This window comes from Podarcis liolepis (genome assembly GCF_965112155.1).
Source record: "Podarcis liolepis genome assembly, chromosome: 10".
In the NCBI taxonomy this organism is placed as follows: domain Eukaryota; kingdom Metazoa; phylum Chordata; class Lepidosauria; order Squamata; family Lacertidae; genus Podarcis; species Podarcis liolepis.
This window is the reverse complement of record NC_139562.1, coordinates 10,181,335-10,205,338: the sequence shown is the minus strand read 5'-3', so window position 1 is coordinate 10,205,338 and position 24,004 is coordinate 10,181,335. Positions and strand designations below refer to the sequence as shown.

The window sequence follows — 24,004 nt, the reverse complement described above, 5'->3', positions numbered from 1 at the left end:
CACACTGTCAACTCATGTTAAGCTTGTGGTCCACCAAGACCCCTAGATCCTTTCCACGTGTACTGCTAGTAAGCCAGGTGTCCCCCATCTTATACTTGTGCAGCTGGTTCTTCCTGCCTAAGTGCAGAACCTTAACTTTGTCCCTATTGAAATACATTTTGTTAATTTGGGCCCAGTTCTCCAATCTGTTAATAATATTTTATTTTATTTTATTTTATTTTATTTTATTTATACCCCACCCATCTGGCTGGGTTTCCTCAGCCACTCTGGGCGGCTTCCAACAAAATATTAAAATACAATAACCTATTAAACATTAAAAGCTTCCCTAAACAGGGCTTCCTTCAGATGTCTTCTAAAAGTCTGGTGGCAGTTTTTCTCTTTGACATCTGGTGGGAGGGCATTCCACAGGGCAGGTGCCACTATCAAGAAGGACCTCTGCCTGGTTCCCTGTAACCTCACTTCTCGCAGTGAGGAAACCTCCAGAAGGCCCTCGCAGCTGGATCTCAGTGTCCGGGTTGAACGATGGGGGTGGAGACACTCCTTCAGGTAAACTGGGCCGAGGCCATTTAGGGCTTTAAAGGTCAGCACCAACACTTTGAATTGCGCTCGGAAACGTACTGGGAGCCAATGTAGGCCATCTTGAATTTTGATTCTCTCTTCTGCAGCATTAGCCATCCCTCCCAGTTTTGCGTCATCTGCATATTTGATGAGCATCCCCTCAATTCCTTCTTCCAAGTTGTTTATAAAGACGTTGAACAACAATGGGCCCAGGACAGAACCCTGCAGCAGGACGGTTAGGAACCATTAGTGAGCACTATTTGGGTTCAGTCAACCAGCTACAATCAGCCTAAGAGTTACTTCGTCCAGTCCACATTTCCCACGCTTCTCCAAAAGAATATATTGGGGAACTTTGCCGCAAGCCTTATTGAAATAAAACTCATTCGGTAGAGCATGAAACTTCTAGGCTCAGGGTCGTGAGTTTGATCCCTGCGTTGGGCAAAAGATTCCTGCATTGAAGGGGGTTGGACTAGCCGATCCTTGTTGCCCCTTCCAACTCTATAATTCTCTGATTGTAAGATATACTACATCCACAGCATTCCCCTGATCCACCAGCTTTTAACTCTAACATTCTAACCTACCATTAATTTGGAGACCCGTTTCTTACTCTTTCCCCATTTATTTGAATGGTGGTGGTGCTTCTGTTGCGACCCACCTTGGATCAGGCCATGACCCACTAGTGGGTTCCCACCCAACCAGTAGAAGACCAGCAGTGTAGACCATTCTGATCTAGATGGACTGGTGTCCTGACTTGGTCTAAAATAGCTTCCTATATTCCTACAATCCTTTAAAATTGTTTCCATGTTGCTGGTCTTAAAATCCTGGATCCTGAGAATCCTAGGGCCCAGGATCAAATCCTTTTCCATGGAAGCAGAGGCACACGGACACACACACGCGCACACACGCACACACACACACACAGAGAGAGAGAGAGAGAGAGAGAGAGAGAACCTTTGAACATCACTCCGAAAGCATAAGCAGACAAGAAATCAACAGAATTTAATCTAGTTTATTCTCCAAAAAAAAGAGGGGGAAAATATGAAAACAAAATCAAAAGCGCAGTTCTTAACACTAGCAGTAAGTAAAATTTATACAACCATTCAGTCTGTATCATAGGATGAAATAAATCTACATCTCGTTTTTTTATTATTATTTTGGTGCTTTGAATTATACATACAAACAACAATTACAGGAACTTGTTCACAATGCGTATAAGGCCTGGACAAACTCGCCGCAGCTACAAGCTGAATGTCACACCAACTGCCCTGAAACCCCTTTCAAAAACAAAAACATCCCCTATTGTTCAGAGGCCCCATAGCCTGGAATGCATGATTTGCCTACAACTTGGATTAAATTTTTTTTTTAATGCGTCAAAACAACTTGAGCCAGTGAGTGAAGAAAGAGAGAGAGAGAGAAAGAGCAAAAAACGCAAGTGGCAGTTTGTCCATATGCCGGTCCGACCTCGTTCTTCTCAGTCCGTACCAGGAAAACATTCAACTCAGTATTTCATTTGACCAACAAGCCATTTTCCTTTCCTTTTCATTCTTTTTTTTTTTACAGCTAAGCAGATGTCAAGAGTGTTCTTCAAAAATGTACAGAATTTCTTACAATATAAGTTATACAGTGTTCAGCATCAATCTGCTTGTCTTTGGGGGAGCGAGTGGGGAGGAAAGGTTGGGGATTTGGGGGGTGGGCAGCCTTTCACCTCTTCTCCGCGACCCTAGAAACCCAGTTCAAGAGCGGACTTGCGTCAGAATGGTTTATTCACAAATGGGACCCCAAATTTGGTGGCTGGCAACGCAAAAGACACTTGAGAAAAAGCCCCCAAGAGTTCACCTCCCCGCGACATTTGCTTGGGGGGTTTTCGTTTCTACGCCTCCGTCCAACTTTTAAAGATTTCTTTCTGCGCCCTTGTCCATTCGTGTGCCGAGGGGGAAGCGCTCTCGCCTCTTAACAAGGCAAGGATTATCAACGTACCTCTCGTTCTGAGAACTTAAAAAAAGGAAAGGAAGCATCGCAGCGGGGATTTAAGTCTCTCTCTCGGGCGCGATCTTAGCCCATGGCGGTGACCATACTGGACGGGTGGTGAGGTCCGAAGGACAAGCTGGAAGGCGGGTGCATCGGGGTGGGGGTGGTAAGCATGTGACCCGAGTGGCTGAAGGGCGAAATGTGACTGATGGAAGACATATGTCTCGACAGGGCGGCAGGGTTGAAGGAGCCGCCCTTAGGGAAATCGTCCAAGGTGTCGTGGACCTTTTTGCACTTTTTCGACTTGCTAGACATTTTTCGGTTTCGGGTCTGGATGCCTTCTTTCTTCATAGTCAGGGGTCTGTTAATCTAAACAAAAATCAATTAATCTTTTTGTGGGGCCGTCTCGTCTCCCCACCTGCCCTCCCAACTCTTCCTCCTCCTCCAAAAGCTACATAGGGCGAAATGTTTCAAATGAAACTAATTCCTATCTGCCAGGATGGGATTTGGGGGATAGAAGTTCCAGGAAAACCATGGCTTTAACTATACGGACCTTTGTTGGCAAGGTGACGTCTCTGCTTTTTAAGATGCTGTCTAGCCAATCGGCAGAGAGATCCTCAAACAGAGCAAGGCTGGAGACCCATGTTTTGAAGTATGTGATGGAATACATATTGCCATCTAAAGAGTAAGGAAGCCCTGCTGCGCTTCTGGCATCTAAAACTGAACAGTGACACAAGCAAAAGGACCCAAAAGCTGCAAATCTGACTCGAGAGTCACTCAAAGGTGAAAAGTTTAAATCCATATACCCCTTATGCCATATGTTTGATTGAATATATTTAATTGCAAAGGGGGTGAAGTCATTTTGGAAATCTGTCAATCACTGGTAATTTCCTTTTGTACCGTCAAACCTCAGTTCCCAAACACCTCCGTTTTGGAATGTTTTGGCTCATGAACGACGAAAACCCGGAAGTAAATGCTCCAATTTTCGAGCATTTTTCAGAAGCCAAACATCCGGCACGGCTTCCGCTTGAGTGCAGGAAGTTCCTGCAACCAATCAGAAGCCGCCCTCGGTTGTCGAATATTTCAGAAGCTGAACAGGCTTCCGGAACAGATTACGTCCGACAACTGAGGTTTGACTGTATTGCTGAATCAATGAGAATTGTATTCATCTTTTCTTCTTCCTATTTCCCCCTGTTTTATGCAAAATGTTCTTTTTATTATCAATGTACATTCTTTAAAACACCAAATAAAAGGTAAGGAGAACACCTCTTCCTTAAGCTTTCCACTTACCGAACCCCCAAATATGCTGTTTAGTATACTCTCATCCTTTTTTCTCCCATCTTTCCCTCACAAACCCCTGAAAATATATTTCCCCAAAGTTGTTGCGGTGATCTCTCACCCTTTTCTATGGTACCAAGGCAGGGGGAAAGAGGACAGTTTCCTCAACAAATCAACCTGAACCTCTAACCAAAAGACCTTGTGATCTGCAGGTGGTTTGGGGCTTGTTTGTTGTTGTTGTTTTAAAAAAGTAGGCCTGTGGTTTACTAACACCTTCCTTTCTCATCATGGACTAAAGCAGTCTTAACTGGATATGATCTGCTGGTAGCAAACGTCTCATTAATCGCTAAAAGGGAGCAGCTTGGCAGGAGGACATCTGCTTTGAATGCAGACGGTCCCAAGTTCAACCCCCATTTTGAAACCTTTGAGAGCCTCTGCCAGTCCTTTAGACAATACTAAGCTAAATAAACCAGTAGTCTGACTGGCATTAAAGCCTTTTCCTAAACTTTAGTCCTTAACTGGTGGGTTGTGTTTCGGTATGGGGGAGATTTCAGTGCAGTTTGCATTTAAAGGCAGAACTGTTAGAATTCCTGCTCCATGATTGCAGTCATGGGATTTTTGTCTATCACATGACGGTATATGTTTTGACTCCACAGAGTGGGAAGTGACGGAAACAGGATGTTTGTGTTACTGTGTTCCATGAAATGGGACGATTTGTTCTTTTTCTCTTTGCTGTCTAATGCTAGAGAGAGAGGGAGCCATGTTGCAGTGCTTCGTGTGTGTTTATATGTAAATAAAGTAGATTAGCCAAAACGCTGAGTTGCTGAGGTCTGTTACGCAACTGCGCAAACTCTGCAGATCCCTAAGTGTGCCGATGTCTGTTGGCATCGGTCGCTGTGATGTTCGGGCTGAAGAAAGCTTTTGAAGCTCCCGAACAATCAACCAGGAGAGATGGAACATGCCAGTCGGGCATGTGTCTCTGCCAGAGTCCTACTCGAGTGTAGGCTGAACTCCTGACAAGAACTACCCAATTCACATGAGAACAGAAACACAGCTATGGGAGGTCAGACAAAATTTGTGGGAGAGATGACGTTTCAACAACAGAGCCAAGAAATGAGCTGGGTTGGCATGTTAGCAGATTAATATTATTACTATTATTAAATTTGTATACTGCCCTATACCCGCAGATCTCAGGACAGCTCACAGCATAAATATGCCAGTGTCACTCAATTCCAGATCCGAAAAAGGCAGCATTTTAATATCAATAAAGTCACTGTATGATTCACATAATTGTGCAGGGAGGGGAGCATGTCTCTATTTTTCTTTCATGCAAAAACATTTACTCGCCCAGGAGAGGTGGAAGTAGAGGGGGAAAGGTGGAAGCTGACCCAGTTTAAATTCAGAAATGAATACATGCATTAAAAGCACCACCCCACAACCATCCCCACTAGTTTTGAAGGGGGGCTGCATGAAAGCTGCTGACGGCAAAAGATTTTTTTTAAAAAGCTTCACATAAAAGTGAGAAATCGCTTTTTTAAAAATTAAAGAAAGTGCAAGGAACATCGTACAAAGCAATTAAAAAATCTCACCCCGCTGCCCCCATTCACATTATTCTAGTTCTAAAGGTAAAGGGACCCCTGACCGTCAGGTCCAGTCACGGACAACTCTGGGGTTGCAGCGCTCATCTTGCTTTACTAACCGAGGGAGCCGGCGTTTGTCTGCAGACAGTTTTTCCAGGTCCTGTGGCCAACAGGACTAAGCCGCTTCTGGCGAACCAGAGCAGCGCACGGAAACGCCATTTACCTTCCCCTCTGGAGTGGTACCTATAAATCTACTTCCACTTTTTGGGGTCCTTTTGAACTGCTAGGTTGGCAGGAGCAGGGTCCGAGCAACGGGAGCTCACCCCATTGCGGGGATTAGAACCGCCAAGTCTAGTGCTAAAGCTCTGCTATTACTGCTGTCGCGATAAGACGATTCTTTTCAGTCATTTCCTTAAGGGTGGTGCGTTTTTGTAGCTGCCTTTACACCTAGATATGGGAACAAAGTCTACCAGGCAGCATATTTTGGGGGTGCCACTTATGCGTTGTCAAAAGGAGAGAGAGCGTGCAACCCCAAAGCAAAAGGCTCAAATTTGCATAACATTTGCAAGTTCGTTATTTGTTCATTAAATTTATATCCCGCCCTTCCTTCCAAAGCAGCCCAGGGCAGCAAATTATAAGGACTGTATCTTAAACAGAAGCACAAATTGTGCAGGCGTGCTCAGCTGCCAAGTGGCTGATGGGCAAAAGCTCCCTTCCTAATGCTTCTTGGTCTTTTAAACCAGACTTGGTTTCAGGCAGTCCTTCAGATAAAAGACTACCCTCAAATAGAGGAATGCCCCCCGAGAGCCCTTCAAATGCAAGACTGCCAGGTAGGGCACCAGTTACAGGTAGGTAGCCGTGTTGGTCTGCCGTAGTTGAAACAAAATAAACGAATTTGAAACAAAATAAAAAAATTCCCTCCGGTATCTGAAGAAGTGTGCATGCACAGGAAAGCTCATACCAATAACAAACTTAGTTGGTCTCTAAGGTGCTACTTAGAGACCAACTACTTAGGGACGCGGGTGGCGCTGTGGGTTAAACCACAGAGTCTAGGACTTGCCGATCAGAAGGTCGGTGGTTCGAATCCCCGCGACGGGGTGAGCTCCTGTTGCTCAGTCCCTGCTCCTGCCAACCTAGCAGTTCGAAAGCACGTCATAGTGCAAGTAGATAAATAGGTACCACTCCGGCGGGAAGGTAAACAGCGTTTCTGTGCACTGCTCTGGTTCGCCAGAAGCGGCTTAGTCATGCTGGCCACGTGACCCGGAAGCTGTACGCCGGCTCCCTCGGCCAATAAAGCGCAATGAGCGCCGCAACCCCAGAGTCAGTCCCTTTACCTTTAAGGTGCTACTGGAAGGAATTTTTTAATTTTGTTTCGAGGTAGGGCACCCTATCAGATATATAAATAGCAACGTTATTCTAGCATGTGATTGTAGGAAAAGACTACTGGACCATGTCAATGTCCCATCAAGTCCAGCATCCTGTTCTTGCAGTGGCCAATCAGTGGTTCCCAACAACTGGGATTCAGAAGCACTGCTGCCTCCATCCTTCTTTAAAGCCATCCAAGCTGGTGGCCATTACTGCTTCCAGTGGCAGTGAGTTCCACAGCCGAACTGTGCACTGCATGAAGCGCTTCCTTTTATCCATCGTGGATTTTCCAACACTGGGTGTCCCAGAGTTCTAGTTTTATGAGAGAGGAAGAAAACCTTTTCTCTGCTCACGTCCTCTATCCCATGCACCATTTTGTAAATGTCTATCATGTCACCTCTCAGCACCAGTCCTTGAATAACTGAAACTGCATCCATGGAAGGGGGTTTTAAGTAGCTTGGGGAAAACCCAAGGTTTGCAGATGTGTGCAAAAACTTAAGAGGAAACCTCCCCGGGGCCGGGACAGAAACTTCCCAAAATAGCATGCTGAAAGGGCATGGAGTACTGACTGGCTGCTACGGGGAGGTGAGAGACAACAGAGGGTGGAATGGAGTGTGCTAGTAAAGGTCACAGCTCATTGGCCAGCATTCCACCCTGGGAGATTTTGTTACAGGATGCACCTTTTCATATAAATTTCCCCATCTCTTTTTATGAGCATTATTTTACTTATTTATTTGATTTGATTTGTATTTTAAAAACCCTTCATCGGTGCGGTTCACAGCATAAAAACGCAAAATACATAATAAAAACAAGGGCAAAAAATGAAATGAAACAATAGCCTCTCTTGCTCCCACAAACACGTTGATTTAAAAGAATATCAGATGTACTAAAAGCACCCCGACACAGCCAAAGCAGACTTTTTCACCCACCGGACAAAATCAGATTCCCTTCTTTTGGAGAATTGCTTGTGTCACTTTCTTTATTTCCCCCTTCCCCTTGAAGCAGAGGCGCAAGAAAAATGTTCCAGAGCTTTGTGAGAATATTAGGGTTGCCACCTTTTCCCTGCCCTGTAGGGCTTCTAATACATTGGCTACCATCCGACAGAGACAAATTTAATGAGGGCCCTTTTCCCATTTTGTGGAGACAGTGTGGTTATGAGAATACACTGCGTCTGCTAATTTTCAGCTGGTCTGGCACTTCTTTGTGCCTCAGGAGTTTTGGGAGGGGGAAAATGGATGGCAACCCTAGCAAGAATCGAGACGCAACCTGTAAAGGGTCCCTGTGTATCTGCTACCTTTCTAATCAGGCAATTTTCATTTTGGTTAGAACAATGTATTATCTAGCCAATACTTCAATGTTGGACTACTGGACTAGAACCTATGAAGACCTGGGTTCAAATCCCACTCACGTGTGAAATTCCCTGGGTGACCTTTTTCCAATCACCTTTCCTCAGCCTACCCTAGCTTACAGGGTTGTTATGAGGATAAATGGTTGGGAAGTAAATCATTTTCAATATCCCTGATCAAATTAGAGGGCAGAATTAAAATGTAATTTATTATTATTATTATTATTATTATTATTATTATTATTATTATTAGGTCTTCCAACCAGCATTCCATACAATGTTCAGCCCATTAAAAGGACTCTCAGCTTGACTTCTCTTGCTTCCCTTTATATGTTACAATACCATGAAGTCACCATGGGGCCCATTTACACCTGACTAGCACAGCTTCATTCAGAGTGCATTAGAGTTCACTGAACAGCCTCAGTGTGCACTGAAGTACACTGTGTTCAGCTAAAAGGGGCCCCAAGCAAGAGCTGGTGAGATAAAGCTCTGTGGTTTGCCTGTACACACGTAAGCCAGGAAATACCGTATTTTTCGCTCTATAGGACACACCAGACCATAGGACGCACCTTGTTTTAGAGGGGGAGAACAAGAAGAAAAAAATTCTCCCCCTCTCCCCTCAGCGCCCCTTCAGTGAAGTGGCAGGAGAAACGGAGCCCCTTCCATTTCTCCTCCCGCTTCACTGAAGGGGCACTGTGCAGCTCTCCCTCCCTGCTGAAGCCAGGAGAGTCTTGCTCTCCTGGCTTCAGCGAAAGGCACCCAAAACCTGCAGAGTGCAGCGGGAACTCGCGGTGCGCTTTGAAGGCTTCAGGCGGCTATCCCTGAAGCCTGGAGAGCGAGAGGGGTCGGTGTGCACCAACCCTTCTCGCTCTCCAGGCTTCAGCAAAAGCAACGCGAAGCCTCCGGAGCACGGAGGGAGCGCTCCCTCTGCGCTTCGGAGGCTTCGCGTTGCTATCGCTGAAGCCAAGGAGCCTGCATTCGCTCTATAGGACACACACATATTTCCCCTTAATTTTTGGAGGGGGAAAAGTGCGTCCTATAGAGCGAAAAATACGGTATATTCTATCCTAGTTTAAACCCCAAAAGGTATTCTTCAGAGAGTTACCACCTCACTTACATTGTGGAGCTTATAATACAGCCCACAGGCGTTGCACACGGGGTCTCCGTTGGCGTTCCTCCTCCACAGGGTGGTGGTGGTGGTCTGGCAATTTGCGCACGATGTTCCTGCCCTTCTTGCCGCTGACTGGGGTAGAAAAAGAAAAAACAGGCGTGTTACAAAGATGTCAAAAATGGAGCATTGATGTATATCCAAAGCAGTGAATTATAGTCAATGACAGATATTTGCCACGATAAATAGGACATTACAGGGATTGTTGCAGCTAGAGTATAGTTGTGGGCATTTCCTCACGTTCTGTATATATATTTATGCATCTTGCAGCACTGAAACAAAGTATTAAGAGGTTGACGATGACTTGGGTTGTGTTCTATCCACAGTGTATTGTATCCATAGATTTCCCATTGATTAATTGCATCAAAGTAACAACACACATTCCATTCTTAAGGAAATCAGACCTGAGTGCTCACTGGAAGGACAGATCCTGAAGCTGAGGCTCCAATACTTTGGCCACCTCATGAGAAGAGAAGACTCCCAGGAAAGGACCCTGATGTTGGGGAAGATGGAGGGCACAAGGAGAAGGGGACAACAGAGGACGAGATGGTTGGACAGTGTTCTCGAAGCTACAAACATGAGTCTGACCAAACTGCGGGAGGCAGTGGAAGACAGGAGTGCCTGGCGTGCTCTGGTCCATGGGGTCACAAAAAGTCAGACACAACTAAACAACAAACAACACACATCGTCTGTTATCCACAAGCCATGCAAAATTTACTTTTTTCACTGGGGCTGTTCCCTCCTACAACACCAACTAAAAATACTCAAGAATTCTCTTGATACTTTTTTATTTATTTTAGAGAAAACGGTTTCCTAAATATGAGGAGTCTAGAAAAATTATGAATATGCGAAAACCCTTTGTGCACCAGTAATGGGGATTTTGGAACAGACTTGCTAGTTAATACACGTTTTCAGAAGACAACAACATCACAGCACCATCTAGCTTGTCCAGTCTCCCTGCCTTAAATCAGAAGCTTAATTTAAGCCTGGAGTTTTAATTTAAGACAAGTTGATTCTCCAGAAACTGATTTTGAAAGCCAAGGATTTCAGAAATATGTACAAAGTGGCAATAATATCACCATACAAAGGGCCAGTTTTGTTATGCCCATTTTACAGGTAGGCAACTGAATTTAAGGACTTGTGTAAAGCCAGCTAGAACATTCCTGGCTGACCAGGGATTTAAAAGAGAATTTGTGCTCTTAGCGTGCCATTTACCTTACATCAACTCTCTCTCAAAAAAATTGCATCATATCCCAGGAAGGAAATGACACGTCAGTGACAAGGGTCCACTGACTGCTATCCAACTTCGTGACTTGGTTTAAAAAGCTACTTTAAAGTATCAAGTCTTGCATCCCCAAATCTTGTTGGATTATGATCTTTAGTTTAGCTGACTAGCACATGCACCAGGTTGTATACGGATCTTTTTGGCAGGCGTTTAGAAAATGCAAAGAGGCCAGAATCATGTCTGAAATAAAGCAGCCATAACAAGCAGCCAGGGAACTGTAATGTTAGGGAAATCGGGCCTGTGTTTTAGGTGTTCCGTTCCACAGGAGACGGGAGTCATTCCAGCCCAGGTTTTGCACAAAGCTTAGTTTCTTACGTTTGTGGACTGTCCCAGTTCAGACTTCAGGGCTGGGGAACTCACATACTGGAGTGAATCATTACACACACACACACACACACACACACACACACACTGCGTGTTAAACCCTTCTTCCTGGCACCTAGTTTTCTAGAAACCTGGTTTTTTTTGTTGTTTTTCAGAGGCACACCACATCCTTTAACACACACACCATGTCTGCATTGTGAAGAAATAAGTGTCTTTCATCCCTGAGCACTAGCCACGCTGCCTGAGGTCAATGAGGATTGGACTAGATGAACTTTGGGGTCCCTCTCCCTCAGTGGCGTAGCGTGGGTTGTCAGCACCCGGGGCAAGGCAAATAATTTGCGCCCCCTAACCCGTGGATTTGCGCCCCCTAACCCTAACCCCCATATGTTGCGCCCGGTGCGGCCGGCCCCCCCTGCACCCCCCACGCTACGCCACTGCTCTCCCTTCCAATTCTATGATTCTATGTCTCTGTGAAAGGCTACCCTAGTTATAGAATGATGTGCAAGAATACAGAATCATCTCCCCACCCCCAGAACCTGGAGATGGAGGGAGGTAAGTGTTGAGGCATTAATTAATAACTGCTCTGCCCCCAGACCAGGCAGACCCCCCCAAGTGCCCCTCTATCCAGGGGCAGTCCTGGATTAACAGAAGCCATCCCAGTTCCTGATTCGGAATGTCCCGCTTTTCCTTAGGATGTCCCTATTTTCATCGGAGAAATATTGGAGAGTATGGAGTTATGCGACTCCTGAGCCATCTGAAGACAGCCCTGTATAGGGAAGTTTTTTATGTTTCTATATACATTGGAAGCTGCTCAGAGTGGCTGGGGCAACCCAGTCAGATGGGTGGGGTATAAATAGTAAAATTATTATTATTATTATTATTATTATTATTATTATTATTATTATTATGCATTATCCCTATTTTCAACGGAGAAATGTTGGAGGGTATGGAGATAGCCTGTTCCACCATTGCGAAGGAATCCACCATCCCACCCTGGGGGAACAGAATCCCTATTGTTGATTTTAAGAGGCACTGTCTCGTTTTTTAAGAAAGTCATATGGAGAGCCTGTGTCCCTTAGGAGAAGAGCAAGGCAAAAATCATGTCCCCGCTGTGTCGCATCAAATAGCAAAAACGAGGAAAAGCCAGAGTATTCCACAGTGTGGAATACCAAATCATTAAGCTGTCATGCTGAAATTATTGTAACGGCTTAGCAATCTTTCGCAACGTGCAAGAGCCTTGTTGTTTTCGCATGCGGGGATTGGAAATATAAAGCATATATTCATACTCCAAGAGATTCCTGCATCACAAATGGAAAAGAATAGGCAGTTTTGCCAAAGAATGAATCATAGAGGCATCTTTGCCAAAAGTAATTCTTAAAGTCTTTTGTGTACGTGATTGGCTGGGTGAAGGCTGGTTGTTCCAATAAGAGGATATCAAAAGGCTTGCAGTGCAAAGGATGCGTCGTCTTAACGCCACAGTCATAAACCCGTAAGTCACACCAATTTTTTTTTTAAAAAAACCATTCCTGTGTTGTGAGTTTAAGGCTACGGCAGAACCCCACCAGTGCCAAAGTAGCTGCTTTCAGTGGAGATGTTATAGAATTCTATAACATTGCATTGGTGGTGTTGGTGCAATTGCTTTTCATTATAGATCAGGTGAAATGAACTCTCTGCATGGCCCACTAAGGCAAAATTAACACCATCAACAATGTAAGGAGACTAGAGATGGAGAAATAAGAAGAGAAGAACCTACTGGGTCAGGGCAAAGACTCATGCAGTTCTGTTTCCACAAGGACCAACCAGAAGTTTACAGGAAGACCACAAGCAGAATCGATTTCTCCACAATCTTAAATCCAGACCACCTCATAACTGCATTCGTTTGCAAATTACTGTTTTCAAGTCTGCACAGAAATTCACATTCATTTTGCACATTTTTTTTCTAATATGTGTATTTTGAGGTGTCCGTCCTATCCATTTTTGCATGCAATTTCTTTTCGTCTTTGTGGGCCCTTTTCCTTAATGTGCACATTTTGGAGCTGAAGACCTGCACCACAAAACTCAGGCAAGTGTGTATTTAGAAGATTGGCTGCGTTTTCAGTGCAGGCATTTTGTACATTTGCATACAAAATACGTGAACACATTTCTTACCGAACCACAGGGGCTCAATAACTCTTCTGCTTTGCTATCTATGGGGCAGATTGGGGAGAGAGATTTGAAGCACTTGGATAGACAATCATGCATGGTTAATGGTCCCCTAACAGACTGCCTTTTACCAGGTCAGACTAACCCACGATTCTGCTATCCTAACTGTCATAGCTGCAGGTCTCCAGAAAAAACTCTTCTCAAACCCTGATCCTTTTAACTGAAGATACTAGGAACAGAGACTTTTCCCCATTGCCCCTGAACAGAGACTTTCCCCCATCCCCTCTGTCAAACAACTTTTTCCTAGGGAGTGGCAACCCATACAGGTTTGCTATAAACAAATGCTCAAAAACACCCACAAACATGGACTTGGGGTTGTTGTTCTACATGATAGAAAAACAGCCTCCAAAATAAGGTTCCCTTGGCTCCAGCCACAATTATACCATGACTAACAAACTCCGTCAGTCCATACGGAGAGACTTTATACCATATCAGGCCAACAGTCCATCCAGTAAGCTATTTTACAGAAGCTTTCGCAACTCCCCTCGCCTGCAACATTTATTCTTATTCTTAACTAGCAATGCCAGGGGATTGAACCTGGTCCCATCTATCTGCAAAATATCACGTGTGCTCTGCTTTATGAACTGCCATACTCCCGTAAAAGAGAATTATCTGGGTAATTCTTCACAGTCACATTCATTCTGATGCTAAGTATGCCATAGAATAGGAGCCCGTCTTTTGTCCTCAACTACAGTTTAATGGCTGGGTAGTTTGTTTCTGCCACTGGTGTCCAATTAATGCAGGGTTTCCCAAACTTCCATCTCCAGCTGGTTGTTTTGGACTACAATTCCCATAAACCCTGACCACTGGTCCTGCTAGCTAGGGATCATGGGAGTTGTAGTCCAACAACAGCTGGAGACCCAGGTCTGCGCTTTAAAGTGCAATGCCAGAGTACTTTAAAAAAAAAAATCGCTTTTTATTGCTGATTCAGCAATATTGCTGATTCAATAAATAAATGGCAATAGGCAGGAGACCTGAATTGGCATTTGTTCCAATTCTGCATTAAAGAGCAGGTTTTCACATTGAAAGCACCGGGGTAAAGGAAAAAGGGGGGAAGAAACCTGCTCTGACAAAGCATTTTAAAGCCTAAACCTGTCCCTAAATAGCTTGGGGCAAAGGTTAAGTATAGTGGATGAGCCTCCAGTGAAATCAATGGACTTAAGTCCAATGACTGCATATATCGCGCCAGGCAAGAAGAGCAAACCTAAAAAGAAAATAGGTCTGCCAAGAATTGTCAATGGATGTGTTCTGTGCTCCAAAAAAAAAAAAAACCCACCACCAGAATTCTGTGCAACATTAGTGCAATTTATGCACTAAAGGAAAACTGAATTCTGCAAGCAGAATGCATCCTGTAACTTGGCCCATCTGCAGTTATTTCTTTTGCTTGTGCTGGGAGGTTACAGACGAGGAACACAGGAAACCCCTGTAGGATCAGGCCGACGAACCCACCTAGCATCTTGTTCTTGCAGTGGCCAACTAGATGCCCATGGGAAGCCCCTAAGCAGGAGATAACACACTCTGCCCACCTGCAACTCCCAGTAACTGCATAGGGTAGGGGGAAATGTGTATACAGAGTTTTCTCTGCCGACAGCCTTCTACACCCACATGCAAATATACAACCAATGGCAGTTCTGTGTACCAACCTCTGCCTGCTGAATTTTCACCAAATCATTGTTGCCCACACACTTATAAAGCCTAGATTTGTCGCCCGAGGGACTAGGAATCTGCTTATTTTTCAATATGAGAGTTTGCGGATGCTGAACTCTATTCCAGTTACCAAAAATTCACACTCCTAGGGCACTATCAATCTAGCTCCACTGAAGATATCAGAAAATGACGAAAAAACCAACAACAAGAACCCCAAATTCACAGCCATGGATACCTTGAAAACATATCACATTTCCAGTTTGGCCCAGGGCCAACCAAGTCAAATTGGAGCTTTAAGGCCGTGCTTAAAACTGATACTGAAATCAGTGGGAACAAAATACATTTAACTTGAGCTGCACTAAGTCCTTGGCATCTGTAGACGTTGGCTTTAAGGACTGATGCACACCAGAGTTCTGTAGCAAAGCCTATTTGAGGTAAGTTATCTCTGCCACGCCTTGGGGATGTAGCAACATTGATTTAGACACCTGTCGCATTGTGGTGCAATGCGTTTTGTAAAATGATTATCATTATTTATTAAATTTCTACACCGCCCTCTACCCGCAGGTTCCAGGGCAGTTGCAACATAAAATCACAATATAAAAATACAGAATGCGTAATAAAAACAAAACAAACCAATAATCCCCGCCCCACAACACATTTTTAAAGGGCGTTGGATGTCAGTCAGCTTAGCTGGTACAGAACGCTAGGCGATTCACAAGACGGTTTGGCACACTCAGTTCCCTGACCCTAAACCAATTCATATTGAAGATAACTTAATATAAAGAGGACTGGAAAGGGCGTACGATCACACAACAGAGAGCAGAATTTAATCAAGAGTGACAGCAAGGCTCAGCCCTGGAATTGGTCATTAAAACCTAAGCTGCACTCTGAGACATGAACTGTACATTTCCAAGCACAATTCAAAGTGTTGGTGCTGACCTTTAAAGTCCTAAACGGCCTCAGTCCAGTATACCTGAAGGAGCATCTCCACCCCCATCGTTCTACCTGGACACTGAGAGCCAGCGCCGAGGGCCTTCTGGTGGTTCCCTCCCTGCGAGAAGCCAAGTTACAGGGAAGGTAGGATTCCTGGCCCTGGGAAGGTAGGATTCGAACCAATGGCTTCGAATTACAGTGGTATCTCGGGTTAAGAACTTAATTCATTCTGGAGGTCTATTCTTAACCTGAAACTGTTCTTAACCTGAAGCACCACTTTAGCTAATGGGGCCTCCCGTGGCCGCTGCACTGCCGCTGCACGATTTCTTAACCCGAGGTACTATTTCTGGGTTAGAGGAGTCTGTAACCTGAAGCGTCTGTAACCCGAGGTACCACTAAACAAGGAAAGTGATCCCCACTAAACATCAGGGGGAACTTTCTGACAGTAAGAGCTGTTTGACAGTGGAACAGTCTCCTTTGTGTGTGGGTGTGGACTCTTTCCTTGGAGCTCAACAATGCTCAAGAAGAAGAAGAGTTTGGATTTGATATCCCGCCTTTCACTCCCTTTAAGGAGTCTCATAGCGGCTAACAATCTCCTTTCCCTTCCTCCCCCACAACAAACACTCTGTGAGGTGAGTGGGGCTAAGAGACTTCAAAGAAGTGTGACTGGCCCAAGGTCACCCAGCAGCTGCATGTGGAGGAGCGGAGACGCGAACCCGGTTCCCCAGATTACGAGACTACCGCTCTTAACCACTACACCACACTGGCTCTCAAGAACTCCCCTAAGGAAGGGGAAAAGGTTCTTGCGCTCAGGTCCTGCTTGTAAGTTTCATAGAATCATAGAGTTGGAAGAGGCCACAAGGGCCATCGAGTCCAACCCCCTGCCAAGCAGGAAACACCATCAGAGCACTCCTGACATATGGTTGTCAAGCCTCTGCTTAAAGACCTCCAAAAAAGGAGACTCCACCACACTCCTTGGCAGCAAGTTTCGCAGAGGCATTGGGTTGGCTGCTGTGAGAGCAGGACTTAGCTGGACTCAGATGTGCCACTGGCTTGGTCCAGCAGCTTCATCTTACATTCCCATACCATCGGTCTACTTAGCTCAGTATTGCTTCTGCAAGCTGAGATTGTTTGCAAGCTCGCGATGGCTCCCATGGAATGGCAGCAGCACGCCAGAATTTCAGCCCTGGGACCTTCTGCATGCAAAGCAGGGCTATCGTTCTTTCCCGAAGAGGTTTGTGGCTGTTATTTGGACTCGGGAGCTCTAGGGGAGAGGCTTAAATCTCAAGGAAGTGGGACGGCACCAAGGGAACAGGTTGATTTTCCTGCTTGGCATGAGAACGGTAGCTATTAGCCCTGGCCTCCTCTTCATCAGGCTCTGCCTCGAGCCCTCAGGCATATTTCACTGGGCGCTGCCCTCAGATGAACGAGGCACCAATCTTAGCTCCTCCTGAATCTCAGAGGCCTTCCAGCCTTGGTAGCACTCAAGGCAGATTGGCATGAGGCTTTGGTTGTATGCCATATCCTCAGATGCACACACAATATAAGCACCCCTAACAGAGAACCTTGGGAACTGCAGTTTCCCTCTTGCAGAGCTTCAGTTGCAAACTATAGCTCCCAGGAGTCTTTGGAAGGAGGGAACTGTGTTCAAAATGCCTGTTGTGTACGGAACCAAAGTCTGGGTGGGGGGGTACCGCTAGTGGCATCCATGCCATCAACTTCTTTTTATTGCCATCCTTTTTTATTGTAATAATAATAATAATAATAATAATAATAATAATAATAATTTATTTATACCCTGCCCATCTGGCTGGGCTTCCCCAGCCACTCTGGGTGGCTTCCAACCAAATATTAAAATACAGTAATACATCAAACATTAAAAGCTTCCCTAAACAGGGCTGCCTTCAGATGTCTTCTAAAAGTCTGGTAGTTGTTTTTCTCTTTCACATCTGATCGGAGGATGTTCCACAGGGCGGGGGCCACTACCGAGAAGGCCCTCTGCCTGGTTCCCTGTAACTTCGCTTCTCGCAGTGAGGGAACCGCCAGAAGGCCCTCAGTGCTGGACCTCAGTGCCCAGGCTGGACGATGGGAGTGGAGACGCTCCTTTAGGTATACTGGGCCGAGGCAATTTAGGACTTTAAAGGTCAGCACCAACACTTTGAATTGTGCTCGGAAACGTACTGGGAGCCAATGTAGGTCTTTCAAGACCAGTGTTATGTTGTGTCGAAAGGCATTTGCACATAAGAAAATATGTATTTTATCAAAGTAATTAATTGTTGAACTGAAATACAATTAAGAAGAAGTATATTAAGAGTGGGGCCCTAAGCTATAGCTTGTTTGGCTTATACGTAAATCTGGCACTGTACCCTCTGGAGCAGGAGAAAACAAACATAAGGCAGAGTAAGGCAGTTCCCTATGTGTCCATCCTATGCAAATCCTCATAGCTAAGCAGGTGCATTTTCTCTCAAAAAGAAATAAATCCCAGCCGCTTCTGATATGTCCAATTTTTTCTCGAGTGTAAGGGTTGGGAAGATGCGGCTCTCCCAGTGTTCCTGGACTACAAATCCCATCATCCAGCGCCATTGGCCATGCTGGCTGAGACCAGGGAGATGTGTGCCAACCCCATCCTTGTTGTAATGGTAAAGACTGGGGAGGAGGGAAGAAAGAAGGACAACTATTTATCATGTTTAATCTCCAATCCACAGATATTTCTTAAGAGTTTAGCTTTTGTACACTGAATTTATGTTTAGAAAGTTAAAAGGAAGGGAGGTATTTGAGGGGGATGGGATGGACCAAATTGAAGTCCTCTCTCGAAAACAGTTCTTTGTAGGTGTTTTGCTTTTCCCAGCAAAGGAAAGAAAAAGATTATCCTCCTTGGTTTTCAAGGATTCTTTAGCTGTGATTCCCACATTGCGGGGGCTTGGACTAGATGGCCCTATGGACTCCCATCCAACTTGACAATTCTATGACACTATTAAAGGAAACAGCCAGAAAAAGATCAAGGTGGCACCTTGAGTTTTGTTCGTGATTCATGTAAAAAGGAAACGGGGGAGGGCCAGGAAATTTAAACCTCTTTCTCTGAAGGGGGGAAAAAAAGCGAAAAACCACTTTTGTTCTCACCAGCAGTGGTGAGTTGGTCTTCCCCAGGTGTCTGGCTTTCGCAGGCGGAAAGTTCATCTGAAATTTGTGTGGGCACTCGAGGGAAGAAGGCCCCTGGGCTGGGTCTTGGAACAGGTAAAAAATGCCGGCTGCAGATTCTTCTGCTCTCAGGCTCCACAAACACCATGCATTTAAAGCACAGTTCCCCAAAAGATAGATACAATAATCTTTATTGTCATTGTCCCATACAGAACAACGAAATTGAAAGGAAGAAAGAAAAAAACTACATAAGACCTTCAAAACCAACAAGCCTGCTATCCCAGCTATCCCAACCTGGTTAGACCCTAAAAACACTGAGATGCCATTTTTAAAATACAATATACTCCCATAGAGACTCCTTAAAGGTAAAGGGACCCCTGACCGTTAGGTCCAGTCGCAGACGACTCTGGGGTTGCGGCACATATCTCACTTTATTGGCCAAGGGAGCCGGTGTAAAGCTTCCGTGTCATGTGGCCAGCATGACTAAGCCGCTTCTGGCGAACCAAAGCAGCGCCCGGAAAGGCCGTTTACCTTCCCGCCGGAGTGGTACCTATTTATCTACTTGAACTTTGACGTGCTTTCGAACTGCTAGGTTGGCAGGAGCAGGGACCAAGCAATGGGAGCTCACCCCGTCACGGGGATTTGAACCACCGACCTTCTGATCGGCAAGCCCTGGGCTCTGTGGTTTAACCCACAGTGCCACCCGCGTCCCTAGAGACTCTCTACACTGCGTTTAAAACCAAAATTGCATTTGGATAGAAACTGTTTCTCAGGCTGCTAGTCCTAGTCTTTATAACCCTGTATCTTCTTCCAGGGAACTGGGAACTGCGTTTTACCCCTCATGGAGCTACCCATAATGAACTACAACTCCCAGGATTCTTTGGGAAGAAACCTGAGGTACACGTGCAACATTTGCATGCATAGCCCCACCCACTATGGGCATATCGCCCTTGAGAGGTTACCAAGCAGAGAATGTGGCCCTCGAATCAAAAACCTGGTCTTCTTTAACCGGCAGTGCCTCTTCAGGACTGCAGGCATCAGTCTGTTTACCCAATCTCCCCACAACCACTCCATCATTCTAACCCCGGGGGTGTCAGGATTTGAACCCGGGACCTTCAGCACACAAAGCATAAAGCTCCACCGCTGAGCCATGGTGCACTCTTTAGCTCTGTATTGTCAACACTGGCTGGCAGTAGGTCTCAGGGCAGCTTTGAGGCAGGAGACATTCCCAGCCCTGCCTAGGATCGAGCCTGTGGCCTTCTGCGTGCAAAGCAGACGCTCTATCACTGAGCTATGGCTGTTTGCTCCCCATAGCTATAGAAGGAGTCTCAAGCCAGTGAACCCTTTCTCATTCTGGGTGGCAAACAGACTACAATATGGGGTGCCATCGCAGGGGGTGCTGGATCCTTCCCACACACCCTGGTAGCCCAGCTGCAACTGAAAAGGACCCTACACTGGGGGAAGTGGAAGGACAGGGTGACATTGCGTGCAGACCGCACTGAGACACCTTTCACCCCACTCCGGAGTCGCTCAGTTTCCCCTCTCTGCCCCCCAACCCCGTAATATTTTACAGTGCGTACACAAAAACCCTTTTTCTATCAGAACAGCATTGTAAGTCATCCAAAGCGTTTAGAGAAACAGATGTAGAAACAAACAAATGTCCTATTTCCTTAGGGCCAAACGACACGGTGCACGCAGTCATGGGTAAATTTCCTTGCATTTCCCCCCCCCCTTTCTTTTCTAATCGAAAGCAGCCAAGGGGGGGTTGGTTTCCATTCGCGACTGCAGGGCTGGCAGGGGAGGGGGCTGCTTAACCCTTTCCCCATGGGCTAGTTTTGAATTCACGTTCCTCCCCTAAGCTGCTTCTCTTGGTCCCGCTCCGCCAGGTGGGAGATAAGGTCTCCCCAATATCTTTCTCCTTCCAAGCTGAAACATTGGTGGGAGAAGAAGCTGGAAGAAGGTAAGTATCAGAGATAGGAAGAGCCCCATTCTCCTTACCTGAGCCCCCTCTTTTGCTCTGCACTCTCGTAAAATCACAAGAAGAGCCCATCTACTCCAGCATCCTATTCTCACGTTGGCCACCCAGATGCCTGTGGAAAGCCCACGGGGGTTGCCATATGTCCTCTTTTTCCAGGACACGTCCTCTTTTTCATGGGTATGTAAAATGAGAGTCGTCATAGCTATCCATGGTTAAAAGCAGAAGTCGGCAAATATGTCCTCTTTTTTTACTCCTCAAAATATGGCAACCCTACCTGATCCTGACACAGTTCTGAACCCTCACAAAGCAATTTTCCTTTGGTGTCAATGGCTATTATTTACTGATAGCCCTTCTGTGAATGGGGGGCAAATTTAGGTTTTAATAATAATAATAATAATAATAATAATAATAATAATAAAATTTTCTATACCATCCTGCATCCAAGGATCACAGGGTGGTTTACAATATAAAAACACAAAATTATATAACCCAGTAACGAACAAGAGACAATAACACCCCCCCACACACACACACAAAACTTAGTAGGCTGTAGATTAATTAGCCAAACGCCTGGGAGAAGAGGAATGTTTTTGCCTGGAGCCTAAAGATATGTAATGGTGGTGCCACGTAAGCCTCCCTGGGGAGGGCATTCCACAAATGGGGCGCCACTGCAGAGAAGGCCCTGTTCGCGTGTTGCCACCCTCCGGGCCTCTCACGGAGGCGGCACACAAATAAGGGCCTCAGATGACTATTGCAGAGTCCAAATGACTGTTGCTCCTCCAGGTAGACTTGGACCCTGGATCACCAGCAGCATAAATCAAAGATTTAGGCATGTGTGAATAGGTCATCACAGGCCAAGCACCACAGACAGAACCAGTTCTGTTTTTCTTAAAAAACATGTTTATGGGTACTCTCATTTTCCGACTCATATTGAAATACTGCCCCTCAATGAGGCCAAACTTAGATTCCCAAAATGTTTAGGGGTATGCGTCCTTCCAGGAAAAAAGTACTGGACAGAACTATCACTACCAATGCGTGCACACCACTTGTCAAAGGTGTCAATCTGTTCACAAACACATTCCTTTTCAATTTGGCAAAGCAAGAAACAAGGACTGTCATTAGCATCTATCCAAGATGGAGAAAACCTCTGGGTCCTCGGGAAGTATGTTTGTTTCATTTCTAAAACCTGTAGACTGCTTTTCGCTGAAAAGGCCCAAAGCAGTTTCCAACTATATTAAAACATGCAATCCTTAAAATACAAATAAAAACAGCATAACACGACGCTCTAGATCTCCAAGACAGATTAACCAATTCCTCAAAGCTAGAATGCCATCTCAGCAGCACACCCCTAGCAGGAGGGAATTCCAAAGTCAGGGCACCACCACCAAGAAGGCCCTGTCTCACGTCTCTGAACACACTTGCTAGCGGGACTGCGGACAAGAACACCCTCAGCAGATCTCAGAATGTGGATCAACTGGTGATGGGAGGTGGAGGTCCAGCAATATCTTGGGGGGGGGGCACAGGCTCCCTACCCCTAAGCCAACTGACTAAGCCAGCTTCTGAGTCTCCTGCAGTTCAGGGCCTCTTCCAAAGGCAAACCAATCTGCCCATTACCAAAAACAATGGAGATTAAAAACCTGCCGGTTCAACTCATGCCTCCAATCATATGCTTCTAATTTAACCGAGGAAGTAAGGATTCACAACTTTCACCACTGAGTGAGTCATCCACACTAGAGGTCACCTCGGACATGCATGTTTCTCAATGAGCCACAGCTTTGTCGTCTTCTTACAAGATTCCCACGCCAATTGCTATACTCTTATATTGGAAATAAGGCTATAAGGAATTTTGAGGTTCTAATAGTCAAGGAGGGCAGGTATCAACACCTGTCAGAAGTACAAGTTTCCCAATGGTTGTGAGCAACTATAACTAAATGGAACCTCCATGTTCAAGAGATAGTATACCTCTGAAAACTAGATGCTGGAGTCAAAGTGACTTAGTAGCCTTCATGACTTAGTAACAGGCTTCCCAAAGGCATCTGGATGCAAACACATTGCCTTATCAGGTGGACCTGGTGCAATCCCCAGAGCCTATTCCCACATAGAGCACTCGCGATTTGTACTTTTATACATGGGTGGCAAACCCGTCTCCTTCCAGATGATGTGAAACTCCAACTCCCATCATCCTTGGCCATTGGCCATGCTAGCTAAGGCTGATGGGAGTTGAAGTCTGACAACATTTGGAGAGCCACAGCTTAGCCATGCCTGTTCTGCAGTCGCAGTTCCAAAATGTCTGGAAACTTTCCAGTTGTTTCCAAAGGGCAAATAACATAGGACAACTGGAAAACCCGCTGGGCACTGCTCTTCTCTCATGTCAAGTTGAATTTCTGCACGGTTGTGTCTAGGGTCGCACATAAGCACCACAACTGAGCACCGCTCCAAAGGGAGTTGAGTAACACAATCAGTCTTAGCTGTACACAACCTACTCACAGCAGGTCTAGAGTGTGAAGCCATGCCAAGTGGCCAAGATGTGTTCCCACAATTGTGCGCATCATGTGCTCCAGACCATGAACTAGGTGACCAATTGAAATGGAGAAGGTCAAAACATGAATTTGGAAATAATAGGGTCCAATTTTATGGATAGCCTGGGCAAAATGACAGACAGTATTAATTTTGATGGGTCTGCTTTGACTATGGAGAACACTGTATACCATCCTGTGGCATTTAAAACAAAAAATGTAGTCCCAAAGTCACTAGTCCTTTTCGAGTTCCAGAAACTGCGTCATGAATGGGAAACGGATGCACCGCTTTTAAATCCAGGACGCTTTCAACTTTGGAGAAAAACTAGTTTCAAAACATTCCCTTTTTTTACAATGAAATGGATTCTTTTTTCATGCCTACCGCATGCTTCCCAGCCCGCCCCCCAAGCTCCCACTTTCTTCAGCCCCGCCCCCTCTTGAAACCGCCGGAAAAAAATCACCACCCCTTACTTGATTATTTTTTAAAATAAAAAAATAAAAGAGATATATAGAGAGACATAGAAATGGTACATAACTTGGCAGGCATAGTGAAAAAGGGGGGTTGGGCTCTCTCAAAAACCCTCTTCTGTACAGACAGATAAGACTTTGGGCGGGGGTGCCCAAATCTACTCCCTCCAGAAAGTTCTCCATCTTGGGCTGAGGAAATTCAAAAACACAACATGACAGGGAGGGAGAAGAAAAAGAAAAATAAGAAGTTA

The 24,004-nt window shown here is 45.5% G+C and overlaps 1 protein-coding gene across 15 annotated transcripts in view; it reads right to left on the bottom strand.

Annotated features, from left to right (window-relative positions):
• Positions 1-1,547: 1,547 nt before the first annotated feature.
• Positions 1,548-24,004, bottom strand: part of GATA3 (GATA binding protein 3) — a 76,327-nt gene continuing 53,870 nt past the window's right edge. For 7 of the 15 annotated variants that reach the window (XM_083461424.1, XM_083461426.1, XM_083461425.1 and 4 more), the window contains exons 5-7: positions 23,817-23,942; positions 9,212-9,333; positions 1,548-2,887 (exon numbers count right to left, since the gene is read on the bottom strand). In XM_083461424.1, coding sequence (XP_083317550.1) covers positions 2,611-2,887; positions 9,212-9,333; positions 23,817-23,942 — 525 coding nt within the window. In that variant the 3' untranslated portion in view covers positions 1,548-2,610. Of the gene's footprint in view, positions 2,896-9,211; positions 9,338-23,816; positions 23,943-24,004 lie in introns of all 15 variants that reach the window. The other 8 variants (XM_083461431.1, XM_083461419.1, XM_083461420.1 and 5 more) reach the window with 4 other exon arrangements.